General features: G+C 37.3%; 4 protein-coding genes across 6 annotated transcripts in view; 3 read left to right on the top strand and 1 right to left on the bottom strand.

The window, feature by feature from the left end:
• Positions 1-231: 231 nt before the first annotated feature.
• Positions 232-1,170, bottom strand: LOC129033204 (olfactory receptor 2L13-like). The gene has a single exon (XM_054481356.1). The coding sequence runs from the start codon at positions 1,168-1,170 to the stop codon at positions 232-234; it is 939 nt and encodes a 312-aa protein (XP_054337331.1).
• Positions 1,171-1,683: 513 nt separating this feature from the next.
• The window catches only part of LOC129033202 (olfactory receptor 2L3-like), a 76,330-nt gene continuing 54,584 nt past the window's right edge, over positions 1,684-23,429 (top strand). Inside the window, exon 1 of the mRNA XM_063670588.1 lies at positions 1,684-1,806. The gene's annotated coding sequence lies outside the window, so the exon portion shown is untranslated. The remainder of the gene's footprint in view (positions 1,807-23,429) is intronic.
• LOC129033190 (olfactory receptor 2L13) overlaps positions 1,743-23,429 on the top strand; it is a 161,339-nt gene continuing 139,652 nt past the window's right edge. For 2 of the 3 annotated variants that reach the window (XM_063670596.1, XM_063670594.1), the window contains exon 1: positions 1,752-1,806. The gene's annotated coding sequence lies outside the window, so the exon portion shown is untranslated. Of the gene's footprint in view, positions 1,807-23,429 lie in introns of all 3 variants that reach the window. The other variant, XM_054481319.2, reaches the window with a different exon arrangement.
• Positions 19,384-20,364, top strand: LOC129013967 (olfactory receptor 2AK2). The gene has a single exon (XM_054450796.2). The coding sequence runs from the start codon at positions 19,399-19,401 to the stop codon at positions 20,362-20,364; it is 966 nt and encodes a 321-aa protein (XP_054306771.2). The 5' UTR covers positions 19,384-19,398.

Raw genomic sequence — 23,429 nt, 5'->3', positions numbered from 1 at the left:
GCATATAACATATTGAAAATGTATGCTATGTAATTAACATCAATATTGTTAATATTAATATTAATTATAACACTGTTTTGAATTACATATATTATTTAAATTAATTTGATTGCTTAAATATACCTATTAGAAAATTTTAATTTATATTATATTTCTATTGGACAACCCTGCACTAAGGTGTTGGAATCAACTTGGAAAGAGGAAATACAAAGGGAGTAGGGACGGCCATGATTATTTTTTCAGGAAAGAGAGTATCCCAAACACTCTCCTCATGGCCCCCAGGACTTCCCTATTCCTCAGGCTGTAGATAATGGGATTGAGCATGGGGGTAAGGATGGTGTAGAAGACTGCCAGGATCTTGTCTTGAGCTGGTGAGCGGAAATTCCTGGGCCGAAGATAGGTGTAGACAAAAGGTGCATAGTAAAAGATCACTACAGTTAAATGTGTTGAAATGGTGGCAAAGGCCTTTTTTCTCCCTTCCTTTGAGTGCATATGATAGACAGCAAATAGGACTCGGCCATAGGAAGCAGTGATGCCAATGAAAGGAAACAGGAGATAGAGGCTTGTACTTACAAAAACCATATAGTCATAGACCCAAGTATCTGTACAGGCAATAAGCAACATGGCTGGGACATCGCAGAAGAAATGGTCAATGGCCCTAGTCCTGCAGTAGGGAATATGGAGGGTAGAGACTGTGTGTACCAAGGAGTTGATGGAACCCAGTGTCCAAGAGCCTCCAATCATCTTCACACACATCATTTTACTCATGCGGATAGGATAATGGAGAGGGTGGCAGATGGCCAAATAATGGTCGTAGGCCATGGAGGTCAGGAGCAAGCCTTCAGAACCCGCCATGGTCAGGAAGAAGAAGCTTTGCACACCACATCCCAGGAAGGAGACGCCTTTCTGGCCGGACAGGAAGTTGTACGCCATCTTGGGGACGGTGGTGGAGATGTACATCAGGTCCATGAGGGAGAGCTGGCTGAGAAGGAAGTACATCGGTGTGTGGAGACGATGATCCACGTGGATGAGGTGAATCATGGCTGAGTTACCCACCGAGGCCAGAAAGAATCTGAGGATGATAAGGCACAAGAGGAATATTCCAGTTTGATTTGGGGGAAGCAAACCCAACAAAATGAAATCATTTGAAGTATGATTCCATTTCTCCATGAAAACTTTCTGCTGTAACTGTGAGAAATAGAAACAAAAGCAAAGCACAAAACGTGAAATGAAACAGAAAAACAAAAAGGAACTGAGTTTATCAATGTTTATTTAGAATGAGTTGTTTCTCCACTAACACTGCAGGTTTTGTTGAATCGATTTCTATATCTGAACGGAATGTTCCCGTCCCAATTGTTTCTGGTAAGTATCTCAGCAAGTCATAGATACATGTGAGGTGTTTCAGTACAAAGTCTAGCCCTGTAGGTGGCAAGATAAACTAGATAACTAAAGCATTCCTTTCTAGAGGACTCCTGGCCAGTCGCATCACTTATGAGTTATCAACAAGTCACAGGAATTGAGGAAGGCAGGAATGCCTACATTCCCCAATGTTTTAATCTAGTAGGGCACAATTACAATAGAAACTGGCACGTATGACTCAGAAACTTTCTATATGCTTAAATTATGAGTACTGAATTACCTAGCTGTCTTCTTCATCTTTAATTTCTGGTCATTCCTCCGCAGCTGACAGTACTCCAGCAAGATAAATGTTGATCCTCTCCTTGATACTCTGCCTTTCATGATCCTGACAGGCACTTCTGTGCCTTTCCTGAAAATGTGCCCACAATGCAAATCACTCCTTGAACTGTAAGTTTTGTATGTCTGATAAGATCCACCTTAATTTTAAAATGTTATTTAAATATTCTCTCTTCCCTAATAAGGTTTTCAGATATTGAGGACCTACAGAACTCAATATCAAATGCATGGATATTTGCATATAATATTCTTTTCTTCATGTAAGTAAATTATACATAATAAACCTCACAGATTGCATAGTAGGTTTATTTTTTAAAAAATTGTATTTGCCACAACTGGAAGCAAAGACTAGTGTCATAATGGAAGTATAACAGATCAATACATTATATAAAATTATATATATATATATATATATACACACACACACACGTATGTACATATCTAGCTAGCTATTGTCTATTTATGTATACTATATATAGGACTCTTTGTGGTACCATCAATTATTTCAACTCTTCTTCACATTATTTATTACAACCTTTCCACAACACAAATTCTGTGAATTTAGGCATTTTATCTTCAGTTTTCAAGTATTTAAAGTCGTATTTAGAGATGTAAATAATAACCTTCAAATACTGTTAGTGATGGAATCACATATTGATCCTGTGTAGCAGCTTCAAATTTCTAGTCATTTCAGTACCCACAATTTAGTAATTATTTGGTAAATGCCTTCCTGTGTGTAAAATACCTCATTCAGCTTAAATTCTGTAATTATTGCTCTTCTGCAAAAGATCAAGCCTACTTCAATTTTCAGATTTGTTTGAAGCATATGGAGATTAGAGAGGATGTTCACTTTCTGTTCTTGTAGTTTGATTTTCAATACCATAGATGACAGCAGAGTCAAGCACCTTCAAATCTATTCAACTGGAAAAGCCAGTGTGAGTAGGAGGACATTTGTGATTTATGGCTTAAGTATGTCTTCCTATTTAATTAGGTAAAACAAGAAAATTAAAATTAAATGTTAATCATTGAGAATAAATAATCAAAAATCCAAAATAAAGACTTTTCCTTTTCTGGAAAGTTTGTGTAGCTTTTTATGCCGGCCTTTCCTCGGGAATTTTTATTTATGGCTCAACTTTTTATAGTCTCTCTTTTTCTCTTTACACCACCTCAAATCTTGCAATTTGTTTTTTTCTTCATGCAGTTTCCCAAGTATGAATAAACTGTAATTGTGGCATTTCTAATATTTCCAACATCTGTGTGACTTCTTCCTTTACCTGCGCTTGGGAAGAGAGGTCATGTTTTGTGTGTGCCCTTCTGTCTGAGGGAGGCTCTGATGTCACATCCTGCCCAGCATATTGATTTGGGTAGTCAGCTTGGCTTATTTGTTTTTTAACTTTAAATGTTGAAAAGCAATTAATAGTTTATTGCAATGATTCACATTTAGTACCTTAAACTCAACTGTAACTTCAAATACTATTGTGAAAGAGAGCCTGCCACAGACAAATGGAAATGCATTTTGATAGCTAAGGGACAAACACTAACAATGAAAAGCCAGGAACATGACAGGTGCACTGCAGCATTGGACATGGATGCCAGATGGGATCACAGGCATCCTCTGCTTCTTGTAGCTCTTTAGAAATAAAAGCTGATCAGATAAAACCTATGAAATCCATCATTATGATACATTCATTTCTTCAATAAAAGTTCACTTACTTTCTGTTTTATGACAGTGGTGCTAGCTACTGATGTGCTTTTGTGATTAAAGCACAAAATATTTTATAATATGTAATTAAAATTTAATTGATTATACAAACAATAGACAAACGAATTCAACCATACAGCGTGTTGTTGTGTAGTGATTAGTATTCTAAAGAAAAATAAAGAAGCAGAGAGATCGTTGGATTAAACAGTGGGGTGGGGGGAGGGGGGAGGGATAGCATTGGGAGATATACCTAATGCTAGATGACGAGTTGGTGGGTGCAGTGCACCAGCATGGCACATGTATACATATGTAACTTACCTGCACGTTGCGCACATGTACCATAGAGCCTAAAGTATAATAATAATAATAATAAAAAGAAAAAAAAAATAAAAAAAATAAAAAAATAAAAAAAAAAAGAAAGTACTCCAAACGACTTTTCTAATTTCCAGCGCATGTATGATAAAGATTGACTTTGTAACTGATATGGCCACATTTTATCAGAAATAGCTATCCTATTCATTTAGTTCCAAACAAATATTTGATTAATTTTGTCAGATTAATGTGTTGAGAGCCTTCTATGCAGTAGTCACTGAGTGACGCAGTAGATATAGAATGATTCATCAGGTGCTGTCACATCCCCAAGGGGGCGACCAACTGTCCTGACGTGCCCAGGCCTTAGGGGATGCCCAAGATGCCCTGGAAATCGGAAAAGCCTTTTGGAGTACTTTCTGAATTCCTTTGTTTAATCCAGGTTTAAATACAGGGGAAGAAACCTGCCAGCAGGATCCCGTGAAGTGTATCCAATACCAAGCTCTGAACAAGCCGACTTGGCTCTAAGTTCATGTGTTCCATCCTGGAGTTGTTTGGAAGGGAGACATTTTGATTCTTTGTTGCAGAGACCACAGCTCAGACTATTATAAAGATTGTTTTATGGCAGTTACTACAATAATGATTTTGTTTCCAAAAATGGAAAAGTGGCATGTTGTTAGGCAATGGAAGAGAATAGCTACTTTTAGGATCCTGTGAATCTGGGACTTGAAGCTTTTAGGTCAGGGATATTGGAGTTTGAGTTTAGGATCTATTTCCATTGATGTCCAGCAGCTTTCCTTGTTAGACATGGGACCTTATTTAATGCGTCAGAATTGCATGAAGCATCACTCTGTCGGTTACATTGTAGCTCGGAAAATATTGTTACTGTGGCTATCAGGTGAGTCTAAGATTAGTGACTGCCTTGGCCATTCTTGTTGATTTAAAGGGTGGCACTGAGACAAAACTAATATAGAAAGTTTCTTTGGGCCAAGTTTGAGGGCTGCAGCCCAGAAATACTTCCTTGGGAAGTACCCTGGAGAACAAAGAAGAGACCCAGGCTTCTAAGGTAAAGAAAGGGAGGAATCAGGAGAGGAGACAAATTCTAAACTTGTTAGTGAGCAAGTCTCACTGCTTTCAGAAACAACATTGATCAGTGATTGGTTATGCGTTATTTAACTATAGGATATGTGGTATAGGCCTTGATAGGTTAATTCATGACTAGTGGGCACAAGTCAGTCTAGAGACCCCACAGCACGTAGATTCACGAGATGATTACCTAGCTCAAGAAAGAGTGAGATGTGACTGCGGTCACATTTCAATATCTCTCTGGGCCTGATAATTTAAAGGGGGCTTGCATTCCTCAGGAAAAAAAAACATTATTTTCTTTTTCATTCTAAAATATACATTGATGAAATTTATAGAGTTAAAAACCCCCTCATTTCAGAGGAACTAATAACATAAATGTAGCAAGTGTAGGGTCCTGAATTTATTTTGCAAATGTTATAAGTAGTTAACTCATAACATTTTTAAAACTCCTTTAGAGAATCAGCAGGAGACCAGTAGCAAATTGTCATAAGCTCAGCTACCTCAATCTCAACAATGTCTAGGACAGCTGTAAAGAGGATTCAGAGAGTTCTGTGTGTTCAGCACATAGTAGGTCCTTAGTGTCATTGTCCTTTGCCCAATCCCTGTCTTAACTATGGAGAGGGCTCAGGCCCTGAGAAATTGTCTTTATTAATGTTGCATTGTTTGAGAGCTGCACGTAGTGTAACTCTAACAAGTTCATGTTACCTCCTTTTACATTTTTAGTTCACTCTTGCTTTTCCAAATTGTTATGGAACTGTCTATTCCCTGTGCAGTGGAGAGTTTCCTTATGATAGGAAAACAACATTTCCAAAATAGCTTTCTAGGTTAAAACCAACCCAAATCAACTCATATTAATTATATTACTATGACTCACCTTGTCCGAAGTTCTTCAGTTTGTATAGTGGGAGAAAAAGCAGCTTTATAGTGACAGCATACTCTGCTAACATTCCATATATTGTTGAAAACATGTAAGCATCAAACTGTGTTCTGATAGTCTATCAGGCTATCAATAACATTATATCACTGATCAATAGGCCCTGCATTAAACCAGAACTCTTTCTGAAATAAGAATCTCTTCTTTATGTGCCAAAATTCATGAGGAAGAAATAGCAGATAACACTTTATAATATTCGTTCCTTACAGCTCCCACAGCTAGTCATTCTCTTTATGGTGAAATCAGAAAACAACTTCACCAGCTCTTGTGAAATATTTTCCTTTTTGCATACGTAGTGCTTAGATAAAACCTCTTACTTTTCTATTACCTTGTTTCACTGAAAACAGAATAAGACATTTTATGCTTAATTTCCTCAGGTTCTACCATCAGAAGACAGAAGGATGCATTGCTAGATTTTATATGCAGAACCTTAAGTCACCAACTCTTAGATATTCCTCTTTCTCCTCTAATTGATCTCCAGTGTCCAAGTCCACAGGGGCCAAAACCTTGGTCACTTCACTTGACTTTGCTGATTTGGGGATCAACTCAGTTCTGAACTTAGGGCAAATCAACCAACCCAATCAACTTTGCTGCATTCAGCTGCTACCGAGAATCAGACTAAAGAGGGACACATATATACCATGGAATACTATGCAGCCATAAAAAATTATGAGTTCATGTCCTTTGTGGGGACATGGATGAAATTGGAAATCATCATTCTCAGTAAACTATCCCAAGGACAAAAAACCAAACACCGCATGTTCTCACTCATAGGTGGGAATTGAACATGAGAACACATGGACACAGGAAGGGGAACATCACACTGTAGAGACTGTTGTGGGGTGGGGGTAGGGGGGAGGGATAGCATTAGGAGATATACCTAATGCTAAATGACGAGTTAATGGGTGCAGCACACCAGCATGGCACATGTATACATATGTAACTAACCTGCACATTGTGCACATGTACCCTAACACTTAAAGTATAATAATAATAAAAAAGAGGGGTGTATTTAATATTCCAGAACATGATTTCAGAGCTATAAAAGATGTTAAATTATGTTTATGGAAGTTCTCTCATTTTGTAAGTTAGAGAATTCTTTTTTTACTCAGAATATTTAGCACCTGCTTTTTTGTAAGTTAGAGAATAATTGGCTAAATAATTCAAGGAGCCTAAATGATTGTTCCTAAATGAAGACATTTTTAGATATGGTAAGGTCTCACACACACATACCTACACCCACACACAGACAGTTAATCACAGACAGTTATTATTTGAAAGAAGTATGATGTATCTGGAAAAAAATGCAGTCTATTCTGTTTGTGTTAAACTTAGTAGGAAATTAAATACACGATTTATGTTGGTGTCACTCTGTATTTCTTTCTCCATAATCATAACTTGTGTTTCCTCAAATCAAATTGGCTTTCTTATGCTCAGTTTACGTGAAGTATAATGTCCACTGGTTAAATTTTAGACTGGACTGCCTGAATGCTTCTTTCAAATGATAGAACTTTAAGTATATATGAAGATGTGAACAGACTTTTGGAAAACATAAGAATTTTCTAAAAACTACAGATCCAAAAAACTGAAAGCCTTAAGACAAAATCCTGAGGATAGTATGGTCTCTGATTAATCTACAAGCTTATAGAAAAGAGTTGGATGTAGAGGTATGTTACATTTTTTTACCAACATTTATCATTCTTTATTTTATTTTATTTTATTTTTTTATTATACTTTAAGTTTTAGGGTACATGTGCACAACGTGCAGGTTAGTTACATATGTATACATGTGCCATGTTGGTGTGCTGCACCCATTAACTCGTCATTTAACATTAGGTATATCTCCTAAAGCTATCCCTCCCCCCTCCCCCCACTCCACAACAGGCCCTGGTGTGTGATGTTCTCCTTCCTATGTCCATCTGTTCTCATTGTTCAATTCCCACCTATGAGTGAGAACATGCGGTGTTTGGTTTTTTTGTCTTTGCAATAGTTTGCTGAGAATGATGATTTCCAATTTCATCCATGTCCCTACAAAGGACATGAACTCATCATTTTTTATGGCTGCATAGTATTCCATGGTGTATATGTGCCACATTTGCTTAATCCAGTCTATCATTTTTGGACATTTGGGTTGGTTCCAAGTCTTTGCTATTGTGAATAGTGCCGCAATAAACATATGTGTGCATGTGTCTTTATAGCAGCATGATTTATAATCCTTTGGGTATATACCCAGTAATGGGATGGCTGGGTCAAATGGTATTTCTAGTTCTAGATTCCTGAGGAATCGCCACACTGACTTCCACAATGGTTGAACTAGTTTACAGTCCCACCAACAGTGTAAAAGTGTTCCTATTTCTTCACATCCTCTCCAGCACCTGTTGTTTCCTGACATTTTAATGATTGCCATTCTAACTGGTGTGAGATGGTATCTCATTGTGGTTTTGATTTGCATTTCTCTGATGGCCAGAGATGATGAGCATTTTTTCATGTGTTTTTTGGCTGCATAAATGTCTTCTTTTGAGAAGTGTCTGTTCATATCCTTCCCCCACTTTTTGATGGGATTGTTTTTTTTTTCTTGTAAATTTGTTTGAGTTCATTGTAGATTCTGGATATTAGCCCTTTGTCAGATGAGTAGATTACAAAAATTTTCTCCCATTCTGTAGGTTGCCTGTTCACTCTGATGGTAGTTTCTTTTGCTGTACAGAAGCTCTTTAGTTTAATTAGATCCCATTTGTCAATTTTGGCTTTTGTTGCCATTGCTTTTGGTGTTTTAGACATGAAGTCCTTGCCCATGCCTATGTCCTGAATGGTATTGCCTAGGTTTTCTTCTAGGGTTTTTATGGTTTTAGGTCTAACGTTTAAGTCTTTAATCCATCTTGAATTAATTTTTGTATAAGGTGTAAGGAAGGGATCCAGTTTCAGCTTTCTACATATGGCTAGCCAGTTTTCCCAGTACCATTTATTAAATAGGGAATCCTTTCCCTATTTCTTGTTTTTGTCAGGTTTGTCAAAGATCAGATGGTTGTAGATATGTGGCATTATTTCTGAGGGCTCTGTTCTGTTCCAATGGTCTATATCTCTGTTTTGGTACCAGTACCATGCTGTTTTGGTTACTGTGGCCTTGTAGTATATACCTGATGTTAAATGACGAGTTACTGGGTTCAGCATACCAACATGGCACATGTATGCATATGTAACTAACCCACATGTTGTTCACATGCGCCCTAAACCTTAAAGTATAATTAAAAAAAAGAAATTAATCCTAAAATTTTTTTCAAAGAAGATAATAAATATTTCTATTGAGAATTAGTTTATTTTATTATTATTATTATTTTTTTACAAACAATAAGACACAGTTTATAATTTTCCAACATACAAATAGCTTGGGTCAAATCTGCCTTCTGGCAGCTGGGCACCAAGTTGGCTCCCCTGCAGGCTCCTGCCTTCCTTCACATTGCACTGCTCATTGGGTGGTTCTGGTCCTGGGACCTGGTGCTAGGGGCTGGAGAAAGGGGGCTGGGAAGCCAAGTTCTGCTCTCCTCATGTGGTGGCCTGCGCCTGTCATCTGCTTGTTTGGCTACAGAATGCCTAGCAAACCGCTGGTGTAGGTCCAAGAGTCCAAAAGCTGAGAAACTTGGAGTCCAATATTTGAGGGCAGGAAGCATCCAGCATGGGAGAAAGATGGAGGTCGGAAGACTCACGCCAGTCTAGTCCTTCCATGTTCCTCAGCCTGCTTTAATCCTAGCCATGCTGGCAGCTGCTTAGATGATGCCCACTCAGATTGAGGGTGGGTCTGTCTCTCCCAATCCACTGACTCAAATGTTAATCTCCTTTTTCGACACCCTCACAGATACACCCAGGAATAATACTTTGTATCCTTCAATCCAATCAAGGTGATGCTCAGTGTTAACCATCACACCCTCAATGTAGTATCTGGGTATTGCTGCTCCTTACTTAGGGCCCGAGGGCTCTTTAGTTAATAGGTGATGAATGTGCCCAGAACTGGGTCCTTCCTTTGAAGGCAACAGGTTCCCTTCTGGCCCAGGGTGTGTCTAGAAATGTCATCTGGGAGCTAGGGCCTGGAATGGGGGCCTCGTAAATCTGACCTGTCCCCTATCCTGCTGTGGCTTGGTTGGTATTCTAGATGCAAGACAAAATCCTCCCAACTCTTCCCTCTCCTCTCCTCAAGCAGAAGGAAGGGGTTTCTTTTGGAGCCTTGAGCTGTGCAGCCTGGGGTTAGGGGAGGGGTGATGCCAGCACTCCCTTGGCCACCCTACCTGGTGTCTTAGTACATCACGTGCCCCTCAGTCCACTGTCTCTGGGCCTAGTTCAGTACTAGGACTCACCTATGAGTTGCCGTGCTTATGACCTAGATGGTCTTTCAAGTCTGCTTGGAGACACAGAGTGCTGTTGCCCTTGGTGGGGAGCTTTGCAGACACTCAAGTGTAGACCACTGGGATTGGTTCCCCTCTGGCTATGGCTGCTTTAAATGTTCCATCTGAGGGCGGATGTCAGTTGAGTTTGCTCCAGTTTTCGTTTTTGCTCTAACAGGACAGCAGTGAGTTCATTGCCTCACAGTTGCTGTGTTCTTCCTCCCCCGGTACCCAGAGACGATCTCCGCACCATGCCAGGCTGATGGTGGGTGGGGAGGGCTGATGTCCACAATTCAGGGCTGTTTTTAATCCCTTCAGTGCCTCTTTCAGTGATATGAAACCAGGTACTGTGAGTGCTCATCTGATTTTTCATTCTTAAATAGGTGGTGTTTTTGTGTGTAGAGAGTGTTAACTTGGTGTCCTTGTAGGGGGAATGGTTGGTGGAGCTTTCTATTTCATCATCTTGCTCAGCCCTCCCTCTATTGAATTTTTTTTTTTTAAATAACGAGTTTCACTATGTTGCTCAGGATGGGGTCAAACTCCTGTACCCAAGTGGTCTTCCTTCCTCAGCCTCCTGAGTAGCTGGGATTACAGGCCCACTCCACTGCACCTGGCTTTACTGATGTTTATCATTATCTATGTAATGATCCCGCTAAGTAATTTTTGATAACTTTTATTTACAGTTTTAATCAACCTAATTGCATTCTACCTTTGTATTTTAGACAAACTTGAAGGCTGCTTTGCCTTTCTCACAAAATAATTCATTTGATATCTAAAGATTTTGCAAATAACTGTGTGGATCTCTGTAAACATATTCCATTATATCATGCTTTACCCAATTCATGTTAAACCCCTGTAATTTTTTCTCTGGGGAAAATAAGCATGGTAAGGGAATTAGAAGCATTCCACAGTAGTCTCCAATTAGACATTTCCCCAACCGGAAACCTTTCTTTATAATGAAAATCCTACTTGAGAGGATTCCAAATGATGCAATTACCAAGGGAAAACAAAATTCCCATGTTTAAACATTGTTGGATTTAAAGTACTTTGTTTTGTATTTATTTTCTAGTGTCATATGCAAGTGCTTAAACATAGAAGATATTTCTTATTTAAGGACATATTTGTTACTTTAAGTATTCCACTTATGTTTGGCTCCCTGTGAAGGGAGCAAAAACTGTGTTTGGTAAGTTTCCTAGTCTTTTTGCAGAAAGAATTAATCACCAGGAGGGTAAGCAGCTATAAAAAATGGATGATTCTGAACTCATAATTTCAAATGCACATGTCTGGATCATCTCAATATTTAAATTTCTATAGAACATCTCAATGCTTAAATTTCAGAGACATACCACTGGCCAAGATTTTAGAGAATCTTCTGCTATTTGTAAGATATTGCAGATAATGATGATTCTGTTACATGGACAAGTCGTCTTTCTAACCTGGCTGTATCTACAAAGGGCTATGGAAATAATCATTTTAATTGCATTAATATCAATCGAAGATACAATTAAAACTTATTTCTAATTTTTACCTAATTTTTCAGCTTCTTACATTTTCATTAAACATGGGAAATTTCCTCCAAATAGTGGTAAGGAAATAGAATCTTATCACCTTGAGATGGATAAGGTGGCTATAAAAGACAAATCACGAATGTGACTAATTGTTATCTAGAACTTATAAAACATGCAGTTATTGAAAGTTACCTCAATGCCAAGTTATTGTCTAATCAAATTTACATTATTCTATTTTAAACTTCTTTGTGAAGGCAATCTAAGTTCCTTCTATTAACATATTTTACATTTTGATTAATAGGTTATCTATGTTCTACAGTTTTTTTTTTTGTTTTTTTTTTGAGACAAAGTCTTGCTCCTGTTGCCTAGGGTGGAATGCAATGTCATGATCTTGGCTCACTGCAACCTACACCTCCTGGGTTCAAGCTGCCTCAGCCTCCTGAGTAGCTGAGATTACAGGCAGCTGCCACCACACCTGGCTAATTTTTTTGTATTTTTATAGAGACAGAGTTTCACCATGTTGGCCAGGCCGGTCTCAAACTTCTAACCTCAGGTGATCCACCTGCCTCGGCCTTCCAAAGTGCTTGGGATTACAGGGGTGAGCCACCGCACCCAGCCTGTGTCCTAGTTTTGAAACCCAATCTTTTTGAAATCCTCATTTTCATTTTATAGTGTCTCTATTATACTTTTTAATATTAACACCAAAATACTAGCATCAATATTTAAAATTTATTATTTAATGTGCTAAGTAAAATATATAGCACAGGTATTCAATAGATAAATGAATAAGTGACATTTTAAACTTTTGTTATTATCTTAATTTCTTTTCACACTATGTCAGGCAGGAAGCTTGGGGATCACCTCCATTTTAATACAGATTTATTTGCTTACCAAAAAGAAAATTACTAGAAAATAGAAACTTTGAAATTAAATCTATCATTTTTGAAGACACAATGGAATGCAAAGAGGAAGAGAAGGAAGAAAGAAGAAAAAATGGAGAGAAATGGAGGAGAGGAGGAGAAAAGAGAGAAGGAAAGAGAAAGAAAAGGATGGAGGAAGAGAAGTAGTGTGAGCAAACTGCCCAGAAATTTAGAATGCATAGTGAAGGCAGATAGAAATCATATAAATGTTTATCAGTATTAACTCTGGCCCACCCATTTCCCTAAAGAAGCCTCATATGTAAATATGTTTTTCTTTCAAGGTGGGGATTGTAATCCCAGTTTTTGAGTAAGCACAGCAAAGTCTCAGAATGTAAGCAGACTAAAATAATGAGCCTATAACTGGCAAAGTGAGATTATAAATAAAAATGTGTCCGACAGAAAACCCTACTTTCTGATAATGATGTCTCTAGTACATTTATACTGGCTACCACTTTATGGTTATAGTGTAAGTTTTTCTGGAAGGTACAGAACAATTAGTTGATTCCTGCAGTTTATTAGTGGCATGGAAAGAGAAGAAAGTGATGGGAAATTTAAAATACCGGCAAAGTCTACAAAAGCTCTGATCATTAGAGAAACATCATATGCAAAGAACAGTCTTTGGTAACGGAAATTGACAAGTGCTATAAAGGAGAAATAACTTGTCTTCTACTCAGCCAGCTATGTGCAAAGAATAACCCTCCACCATTGACAATCTACAGTAGTGGCATCATAATGAGGCAAAGGTTCAGTCTACAGAACTGGCAAAAAGGATGGAAACACACTGACCAATTGCCGTTTGTGACTGAATTATGGTCAATAGACATTGTTTATTTGTCTGTGTGTGTGTTTATGTTTGTGTGTAAAATCTCTATTTGTCCAGTTTTCATAGCTAATTTTGAATATGTGACATGTCATCAGATTAATCATTTTAAAAAAAATTTTACCATGTGTTCATAATTCTAAATGGTTCTTAAAAAAGATATCATCTTTATCATGTTTGTACCAAAGATGCATTTCATATATTACTCAAGTCAAATTGCCAATAATAAAACTGTTAGTCCAAAATGTTTGGAAAGGATAAAAGTTTATGGTAAAAAATAATTTTAAAAAATCTACTGTGTGTTATCAGAAATATATTAGTGTACAGTGGACTACATTCTTGACCTTTTAAAAAGTACCTTAATAAGGTTGCTTTATTTGCATGACATTTATTTAGAATTAGATGGGTAATTACTCTATTTTAAACCTTCTATTTTTCTTTTATGAATCACCTCTTTATTTCTTTTTCTGGGTTATTCAGTCAGTTCCTTTTTAACCCCATTTGATTGGAGCCTTTATATTTAAAACAGTAAATAATTCACTTGATTGCCCTAAGAATTTTTTTTGTGTTATTAAAATCTATATTTTTCTACATGCAATTTTTTGAGAAGTAAACACTAATAAGTTTGAAAAATGATCATCATATGATGAAATGATCATTCCAATACATCCAAAGCTTTTGCTCATTTTCTTAAGCAATTTCCCTACCCTGTACAAATGATAGATAATATATGAGAGATATATTACTATATTTTGTAGAGTAGTTTATTCTATTACATGACTTTTGTTATAGCTATCATATTCTTTCTCTATCATGCTCATTTATACCCAGTATTTTATACATTTACGTCTATATAATCTTATTGTTATATTTCCTTCCTGTTAGCTTTTGGTAAACAATTTTCACTCATTTTAAGTTAGATGTCTTCTTTCTAGGTTTTATTAAAATAATTATGTCATCTCTGAAATATATGATCTTAAAGTTTAGGTTGAATTTTTATGAATTGGTTTACTAAGAATTACCATCTGATGATATTTATTCTATCAATTCAGTGACATTCCATATTTTCTATTGTATACATGTTTTAAAATATAAGTGTTTTAGTATAATAACATTAAAATATTGTTTAAATATCATTGAGTAATTGTAATTAGTTATGTGACAATATTTTAGACCAGTACAAAAAGAAAGATAATTGAATATTGCTAGTTTTATATAATTATAACTTTTAAAATGAGCTTATACATAATACTTTCAGCAACTATTTGTATTGTTCTTAGTTTTTCAAACATAGTCAAGCTTTTCAGTCTCAATGTAATATGAGTTCCAGAGATTATCACTGTATTGTGCTCATAGTTGAGGCCCCATAAATCCTGAGAGCATTTAATATTGTTTCAGATAATTTCACTACGTATTTTTAGAACATGGGATGTGTAGTTACTGAGACATTAGTTGCTTGGTAGTGTATATAAGCTAGGCTGTTAGTCAGGAAGAAGGAGAAATAAAAATTAAGTCTTGGTGGTGAATTGCCCATTCTTTACATGGTACTTGAGAATAACAACATGTATATTTTGGTATTAAGACTAATAAATATTTTTGTGTTTCAATGATTCATTCTCAAGCTCTTCCTAATGTTTGGTTTACCTTTTCCCCCAAGTTTATAAAATTGTATCTACATTCACAGAAAGAAAGAAATACTAATTAAATAATAAGTTCTGTAATAGCACTTCCATATAAATGTCACTACATTTATATAGTATTTCTATTTATATATTCCTATTTATAACCAATGTAATCAAGAGAAATGAAGTAAAGAGTCCTTGAAATTATGTATTTGACTCATTCTATCATGTCACATATATAAGAAAATTGAGTCAGTGAGTGATCTTATAATACTTATAAAGGAGAGACATAACTTGTTCACACAGATCATCTAAATACTCTATTTTATTTTCACTTTATATGTTCTTCTGTGGTTCATAAACATCTTTATTTTCTTTTTTTTTTTTTTTTTTTTTTTTTTAGTTTTTAAATTATCTGTTTTTTTTTTTTCATTCTTTTTTTTCTTTTATTATTATTATTATTATTATTATTATACTTTAGGTTTTATGGTACATGTGCGCAATGTGCAGGTAAGTTACATATGTATACATGTGCCATGCTGGTGCGCTGCACCCACCAACTCGTCATCTAGCATTAGGTGTATCTCCCAATGCTATCCCTCCCCCCTCCCCCCACCCCACAACAGTCCCCAGAGTGTGATGTTCCCCTTCCTGTGTCCATGTGTTCTCATTGTTCAATTCCCACCTATGAGTGAGAATATGCGGTGTTTGGTTTTTTGTTCTTGCGATAGTTTACTGAGAATGATGATTTCCAATTTCATCCATGTCCCTACAAAGGACGTGAACTCATCATTTTTTATGGCTGCATAGTATTCCATGGTGTATATGTGCCACATTTTCTTAATCCAGTCTCTCATTGTTGGACATTTGGGTTGGTTCCAAGTCTTTGCTATTGTGAATAATGCAGCAATAAACATACGTGTGCATGTGTCTTTATAGCAGCATGATTTATAGTCCTTTGGGTATATACCCAGTAATGGGATGGCTGGGTCGAATGGAATTTCTAGTTCTAGATCCCTGAGGAATCGCCACACTGACTTCCACAAGGGTTGAACTAGTTTACAGTCCCACCAACAGTGTAAAAGTGTTCCTATTTCTCCACATCCTCTCCAGCACCTGTTGTTTCCTGACTTTTTAATGATTGCCATTCTAACTGGTGTGAGATGGTATCTCATTGTGGTTTTGATTTGCATTTCTCTGATGGCCAGTGACGGTGAGCATTTTTTCATGTGTTTTTTGGCTGCATAAATGTCTTCTTTTGAGAAGTGTCTATTCATGTCCTTCGCCCACTTTTTGATGGGGTTGTTTGTTTTTTTCTTGTAAATTTGTTGGAGTTCATTGTAGATTCTGGATATTAGCCCTTTGTCAGATGAGTAGGTTGCGAAAATTTTCTCCCATTTTGTAGGTTGCCTGTTCACTCTGATGGTAGTTTCTTTTGCTGTGCAGAAGCTCTTGAGTTTAATTAGATCCCATTTGTCAATTTTGGCTTTTGTTGCCATTGCTTTTGGTGTTTTAGACATGAAGTCCTTGCCCATGCCTATGTCCTGAATGGTAATGCCTAGGTTTTCTTCTAGGGTTTTTATGGTTTTAGGTCTAACATTTAAGTCTTTAATCCATCTTGAATTGATTTTTGTATAAGGTGTAAGGAAGGGATCCAGTTTCAGCTTTCTACATATGGCTAGCCAGTTTTCCCAGCACCATTTATTAAATAGGGAATCCTTTCCCCATTTCTTGTTTTTGTCAGGTTTGTCAAAGATCAGATACTTGTAGATATGTGGCATTATTTCTGACGGCTCTGTTCTGTTCCATTGATCTATATCTCTGTTTTGGTACCAGTACCATGCTGTTTTGGTTACTGTAGCCTTGTAGTATAGTTTGAAGTCAGGTAGTGTGATGCCTCCAGCTTTGTTCTTTTGGCTTAGGATTGACTTGGCGATGCGGGCTCTTTTTTGGTTCCATATGAACTTTAAAGTAGTTTTTTCCAATTCTGTGAAGAAAGTCATTGGTAGCTTGATGGGGATGGCATTGAATCTGTAAATTACCTTGGGAAGGATGGCCATTTTCATGATATTGATTCTTCCTACCCATGAGCATGGAATGTTCTTCCATTTGTTTGTATCCTCTTTTATTTCCTTGAGCAGTGGTTTGTAGTTCTCCTTGAAGAGGTCTTTCACATCCCTTGTAAGTTGGATTCCTAGGTATTTTATTCTCTTTGAAGCAATTGTGAATGGGAGTTCACTCATGATTTGGCTCTCTGTTTGTCTGTTATTGATGTATAAGAATGCTTGTGATTTTTGCACATTGATTTTGTATCCTGAGACTTTGCTGACAAAGATCAAAAGAGACAAAGAAGGCCATTACATAATGGTAAAGGGATTAATTCAACAAGAAGAGCTAACTATCCTAAATATATATGCACCCAATACAGGAGCACCCAGATTCATAAAGCAAGTCCTGAGTGACCTACAAAGAGACTTAGACTCCCACACATTAATAATGGGAGACTTTAACACCCCACTATCAACATTAGACAGATCAACGAGACAGAAAGTCAACAAGGATACCCAGGAATTGAACTCAGCTCTGCACCAAGCGGACCTAATAGACATCTACAGAACTCTCCACCCCAAATCAACAGAATATACATTTTTTTCAGCACCACACCACACCTATTCCAAAATTGACCATATACTTGGAAGTAAAGCTCTCCTCAATAAATGTAAAAGAACAGAAATTGTAACAAACTGTCTCTCAGATCACAGTGCAATCAAGCTAGAACTCAGGATTAAGAATCTCACTCAAAACCGCTCAACTACGTGGAAACTGAACAACCTGCTCCTGAATGACTACTGGGTACATAACGAAATGAAGGCAGAAATAAAGATGTTCTTTGAAACCAACGAGAACCAAGACACAACATACCAGAATCTCTGGGATGCATTCAAAGCAGTGTGTAGAGGGAAATTTATAGCACTAAATGCCCACAAGAGGAAGCAGGAAAGATCCAAAATTGACACCCTAACATCACAATTAAAAGAACTAGAAAAGCAAGAGCAAACACATTCAAAAGCTAGCAGAAGGCAAGAAATAACTAAAATCAGAGCAGAACTGAAGGAAATAGAGACACAAAAAACCCTTCAAAAAATAAATGAATCCAGGAGCTGGTTTTTTGAAAGGATCAACAAAATTGATAGACCGCTAGCAAGATTAATAAAGAAAAAAAGAGAGAAGAATCAAATAGATGCAATAAAAAATGATAAAGGGGATATCACCACCGATCCCACAGAAATACAAACTACCATCAGAGAATATTACAAACACCTCTGTGCAAATAAACTAGAAAATCTAGAAGAAATGGATAAATTCCTCGACACATACACCCTCCCAAGACTAAACCAGGAAGAAGTTGAATCTCTGAATAGACCAATAACAGGAGCTGAAATTGTGGCAATAATCAATAGCTTACCAACCAAAAAAAGTCCCGGTCCAGATGGATTCACAGCCGAATTCTACCAGAGGTACAAGGAGGAGCTGGTACCATTCCTTCTGAAACTATTCCAATCAATAGAAAAAGAGGGAATCCTCCCTAACTCATTTTATGAGGCCAGCATCATCCTGATACCAAAGCCTGGCAGAGACACAACAAAAAAAGAGAATTTTAGACCAATATCCTTGATGAACATTGATGCAAAAATCCTCAATAAAATACTGGCAAACAGAATCCAGCAGCACATCAAAAACCTTATCCACCATGATCAAGTGGGCTTCATCCCTGGGATGCAAGGCTGGTTCAATATACGCAAATCAATAAATGTAATCCAGCATATAAACAGAACCAAAGACAAAAACCACATGATTATCTCAATAGATGCAGAAAAGGCCTTTGACAAAATTCAACAACCCTTCATGCTAAAAACTCTCAATAAATTAGGAATTGATGGGACGTATCTCAAAATAATAAGAGCTATTTATGACAAACCCACAGCCAATATCATACTGAATGGGCAAAAACTGGAAGCATTCCCTTTGAAAACTGGCACAAGACAGGGATGCCCTCTCTCACCACTTCTATTCAACATAGTGTTGGAAGTTCTGGCCAGGGCAATTAGGCAGGAGAAGGAAATCAAGGGTATTCAATTAGGAAAAGAGGAAGTCAAATTGTCCCTGTTTGCAGATGACATGATAGTATATCTAGAAAACCCCATTGTTTCAGCCCAAAACATCTTTATTTTCATATCATCATTTATAAAATGGAAATTTTTCTGTGGATGCACTCCATGTATTGAATAGGAGAGAGATGTATTCATCTAAAGAGCATCCAGAAAATTCTACTGTATTTAATATTGTCATTTTACTTTCTCTTAAGGGCAGTCAACATGATTACATGAACATTTCAGATGTCATCTCCTTTGATATTTTGGTTTCAGCCATGAAAACAGGAAATCAAAGTTTTGGGACAGATTTTCTACTTGTTGGTCTTTTCCAATATGGCCGGATAAACTCTCTTCTCTTTGTTGTCATTGCCACCCTCTTTACAGTTGCTCTGACAGGAAATATCATGCTGATCCACCTCATTCGACTGAACGCCAGACTCCACACTTCAATGTACTTTCTGCTCAGTCAGCTCTCCATCATTGACCTCATGTACATTTCCACCACAGTGCCCAAGATGGCAGTCAACTTCCTCTCACAGAGTAAGACCATTACATTTTTGGGCTGTGAGATTCAAATGTATGTGTTCTTGGCCCTTGGTGGAACTGAAGCCCTTCTCCTTGGTTTTATGTCTTATGATCGCTATGTAGCTATCTGTCATCCTTTACATTATCCTATACTAATGAGCAAGAAGATCTGCTGCCTCATGGTTGCATGTGCATGGGCCAGTAGTTCTATCAGCGCTTTCATACATACATTGTATGTGTTTCAACTTCCATTCTGTAGGTCTCGGCTCATAAACCACTTTTTCTGTGAAGTTCCAGCTCTACTATCATTGGTGTGTCAGGACACCTCCCATTATGAGTATACAGTCCTCCTGAGTGGACTTACTATACTGCTGCTACCATTCCTGGCCATTCTGGCTTCCTATGCTCGTGTGCTTATTGTGGTATTCCAGATGAGCTCGGGAAAAGGACAGGCAAAAGCTGTTTCCACTTGTTCCTGCCACCTGATTGTGGCAAGCCTGTCCTATGCAACCGCTCTCTCTACCTATACGAAGCCACACTCCTTGCGTTCCCCTTCACGGGATAAGGCGGTGGCAGTATTTTACACCATTGTCACACCTCTACTGAACCCATTTATCTATAGCCTGCGAAATAAGGAAGTCACAGGGGCAATGAGAAGACTGTTGGGATCATGGATATGCTGTAGAAAATATGACTTCAGGTCTCTGTATTCATAGAGGATTAACAACATAAAAAGCTCTTCCTGAAAACTATCTGGAAAGATATAAATACGTGTTTTCTGTATAGAAGTCACAAAAACAGTGTTTATCAATCTTGTTTAACTTGTAAAGCAACAGAATTCAGGCTTCTCAAATCTGTGTTCCCCTGGCATTTTAATACTTTTATTGCCCTCTTGAATACTCTGAAATGTGAACCATAAAAATAAAATCTACTTAAGCATTTAACCTCAAGATAATCTATATAACAGCCAAAATTGACAGAGAAAAATGCATAATTCATGTATTCCTTCTTTCACTCAGGTGTTTTAATGCTTTAATTTGTGTGTGACACTGTTACAGACACTGGTCATGTGACAGTAAACAAAAATAAAAGTTGACAGAAATCTCTGCTGATCGGCAAACTTAATTTCTGTTCCTGTTTTTCTTTCGTCATTTTCATGCTTGATTAATAATGTTTCTTTAAGAAAATCCAGTGATTGAAATTTATTAATATTGAATAATGTATTAACAGGAAAGAAATTGCTGTTTTCTTATCTTGAGGAAGAGAAGAGTCAAAGCTTACAGCATCTGAAGGGAAAATTATGACAGGTGGCGGTAGAAAAGAGAGTAGGGTGAAAAAAAGACAGGAGTATCTATTAATGTGACTCTTTTCCTTCTGCACCGTAACACCTTTTGCGCATGCAAACACACCACACACACCACACACACCACACACACACACGCACACACACACACACACGAGGTGCATACCTGGGGCCACCCAGGCACTTCTGCCAAGTTCCTTTAAGGGGGATTACACAACTGCTTTTCCCTCTGCCTCTATTTTCAGAAAATATTCTAAGACACAATGCACATCATCCAGTCATTTCTTTCTTTCTTTCTTTTTTTGAGATAGAGTCTTGCTCTCTAGCCCAGGCTGGAGTGCAGTGGCTTGAGCTTGGCTCACCGCAACCTCTGCCTCCCGGGTTCAAGTGATTTTCCTGCCTCAGCCTCCCAAGTAGTTGAGATTACGGGCACCTGCCACCACACCTGGCTAATTTTTATATTTTTAGTAGAGACTGGATTTTACCATGTTGCTCAGGCTGGTTTCGAACTCCTGATCTGAAGTGATCCTTCTGCCTTGGCCTCCCAAAGTGCTGGGAATACAGGTGTGAGCCACTGTGCCCAGCCTCAGTCATTTATTAATACAAAATTAATATATCAAATTATTGTTGATACTATTGTTTTTAATATCAATATTCCATTATTAAAAATTTGATTATTTTTTATTTAATCAATTTGTCCAGAAATACCAGATTTTGATTTCTATTTTTTCTTTTTCCTCCCCCTCTTACTTCATTGACCTCCTATAATTACCTACCTATTTGAATATGAATCTCAAATAGCTCTTTATATATTATTTTGAGAATCCTTGTATTATTATTAAAAAATAATTTCACAATGTCCTTTACTTCCTAACCAGTTGTAAGACAAAATGAAAATGTAGAGACAAGTCTCTAAATTTAATATTTTCTTTGGGAAGGAAGAATTACAATTTGGGGCAGACTGGTGGTCATCAGTATGCCCAAAGGACCAAGAGGTTAGAAGTTTTATTAAAAAGAAGAAATGTTACATATTACTCTCTGAAAAAAGTTTATTGGCACTAGTAAGAGTTTGGGGAGCTAGCAAGCTCTGACTGGTGAACAACTGTGGTGGGCAAAATTATCCATAAAATCACAGCAAGTTATCTCAAAAGCTGTGGATAGATCTGGCTTCTGGTTACAATAGCAGTTTGAGCAGTCAGGGTTGCAGAGAATTATATTATTTGGGAATATTTTGTACCCCGAGAGCTTCTTACTCCTGGTTTGTTAACTCCATGTTAGTTGGGTATGGCAAGAATAACCGAGTTCTTATGATCAACTTTCATACAGTTCATATGCAGAACTATATTTCAATCAATTACTGAATGCTTACATTTGTTTATATGGTACAGAGTTGTAATAATCTGCCAGACTTAAGAAAACCTTGGTTGTCAGGAAAGAATTCCTCCTCCTCCTCCTTTCCTCCTCCTCCTCCTCCTCCTTCTTCCTGTTGTTCTTCCTCCTTCTTCTTCTCCTCCTCCCCTTCCTCCTCCTCCTCCTTCTTCTTCTCCCTCTTCTTTTTCTTTCTCTTCCTCCTCCTTCTTCCTTTTCTCATTCTTCCTATTCTTCTTTTTCTTTCTCTTCCTCCTCCTTCTTCTTCTTTCTCCTTCTTCTACTCCTTCTTTCCTCCCCCTCCTCCTCCTTCTTCTTTTACTCCTTCTCCTCCTCCTGCTCTTCCTCCTCCCTCCTCCTCCTCCTCCTCCTTCTTCTTCTTCCTTCTTCTTTCCTCCTCCTCCTACTTCTTCTTCTTCCTTCTTCCCTCCTCCTCCTCCTCCTCCTCCTCCTTCCTTCTTCCTTCTTCTTTCTTCCTTTCTTCTTTTTCTTTTTCTCCTTCTCCTCGTTCTCCTTCTCTTCTTCTCCTTCTTCCTTTTAAATCTCTTCTCATTACTGTGTATCATATCAGAAATCAAGACTTTCTGTTACAGAAAGTAGAAAGCATAGAGAGGAACAAACGTTTGTATGTAAAAAGCATACATGTGATGCTTTTTATTCATCGCATAAAGTAAACCATGAATAATCATAATAATCATAAATAATAATAAACTTTATAATATAAAAGGAGAATATGACTCCACTTTTATAGATAATTAAGCTGAATGTCAGAGAGTTTATGTAGCTTACCCTAAATCATAAAATTAAGAAGTTTATTTATTTATTTATTTATTATTATTATACTTTAGATTTTAGGGTACATGTGCGCAATGTGCAGGTTAGTTACATATGTATACATGTGCCATGCTGGTGCACTGCACCCACTAACTCGTCATCTACCATTAGGTATATCTCCTAATGCTATCCCTCCCCCCTCCCTCCACCCCACAACCGTCCCCAGAGTGTGATGTTCCCCTTCCTGTGTCCATGTGTTCTCATTGTTCCATTCCCACCTATGAGTGAGAATATGCGGTGTTTGCTTTTTTGTTCTTGCGATAGTTTACTGAGAAT

Source organism: Pongo pygmaeus, chromosome 1, assembly GCF_028885625.2.
Source record: "Pongo pygmaeus isolate AG05252 chromosome 1, NHGRI_mPonPyg2-v2.0_pri, whole genome shotgun sequence".
In the NCBI taxonomy this organism is placed as follows: Eukaryota; Metazoa; Chordata; class Mammalia; order Primates; family Hominidae; genus Pongo; species Pongo pygmaeus.
This window is presented reverse-complemented; position numbering and strand designations above follow the sequence as displayed.

What these genes read in the sequence shown, in the direction of transcription:
- LOC129013967 (XM_054450796.2), top strand. Translation starts at nt 19,399, where the DNA reads ATGAAAACAGGAAATCAAAGTTTTGGGACAGATTTTCTACTTGTTGGT.
- LOC129033204 (XM_054481356.1), bottom strand. Translation starts at nt 1,170, where the DNA reads ATGGAGAAATGGAATCATACTTCAAATGATTTCATTTTGTTGGGTTTG.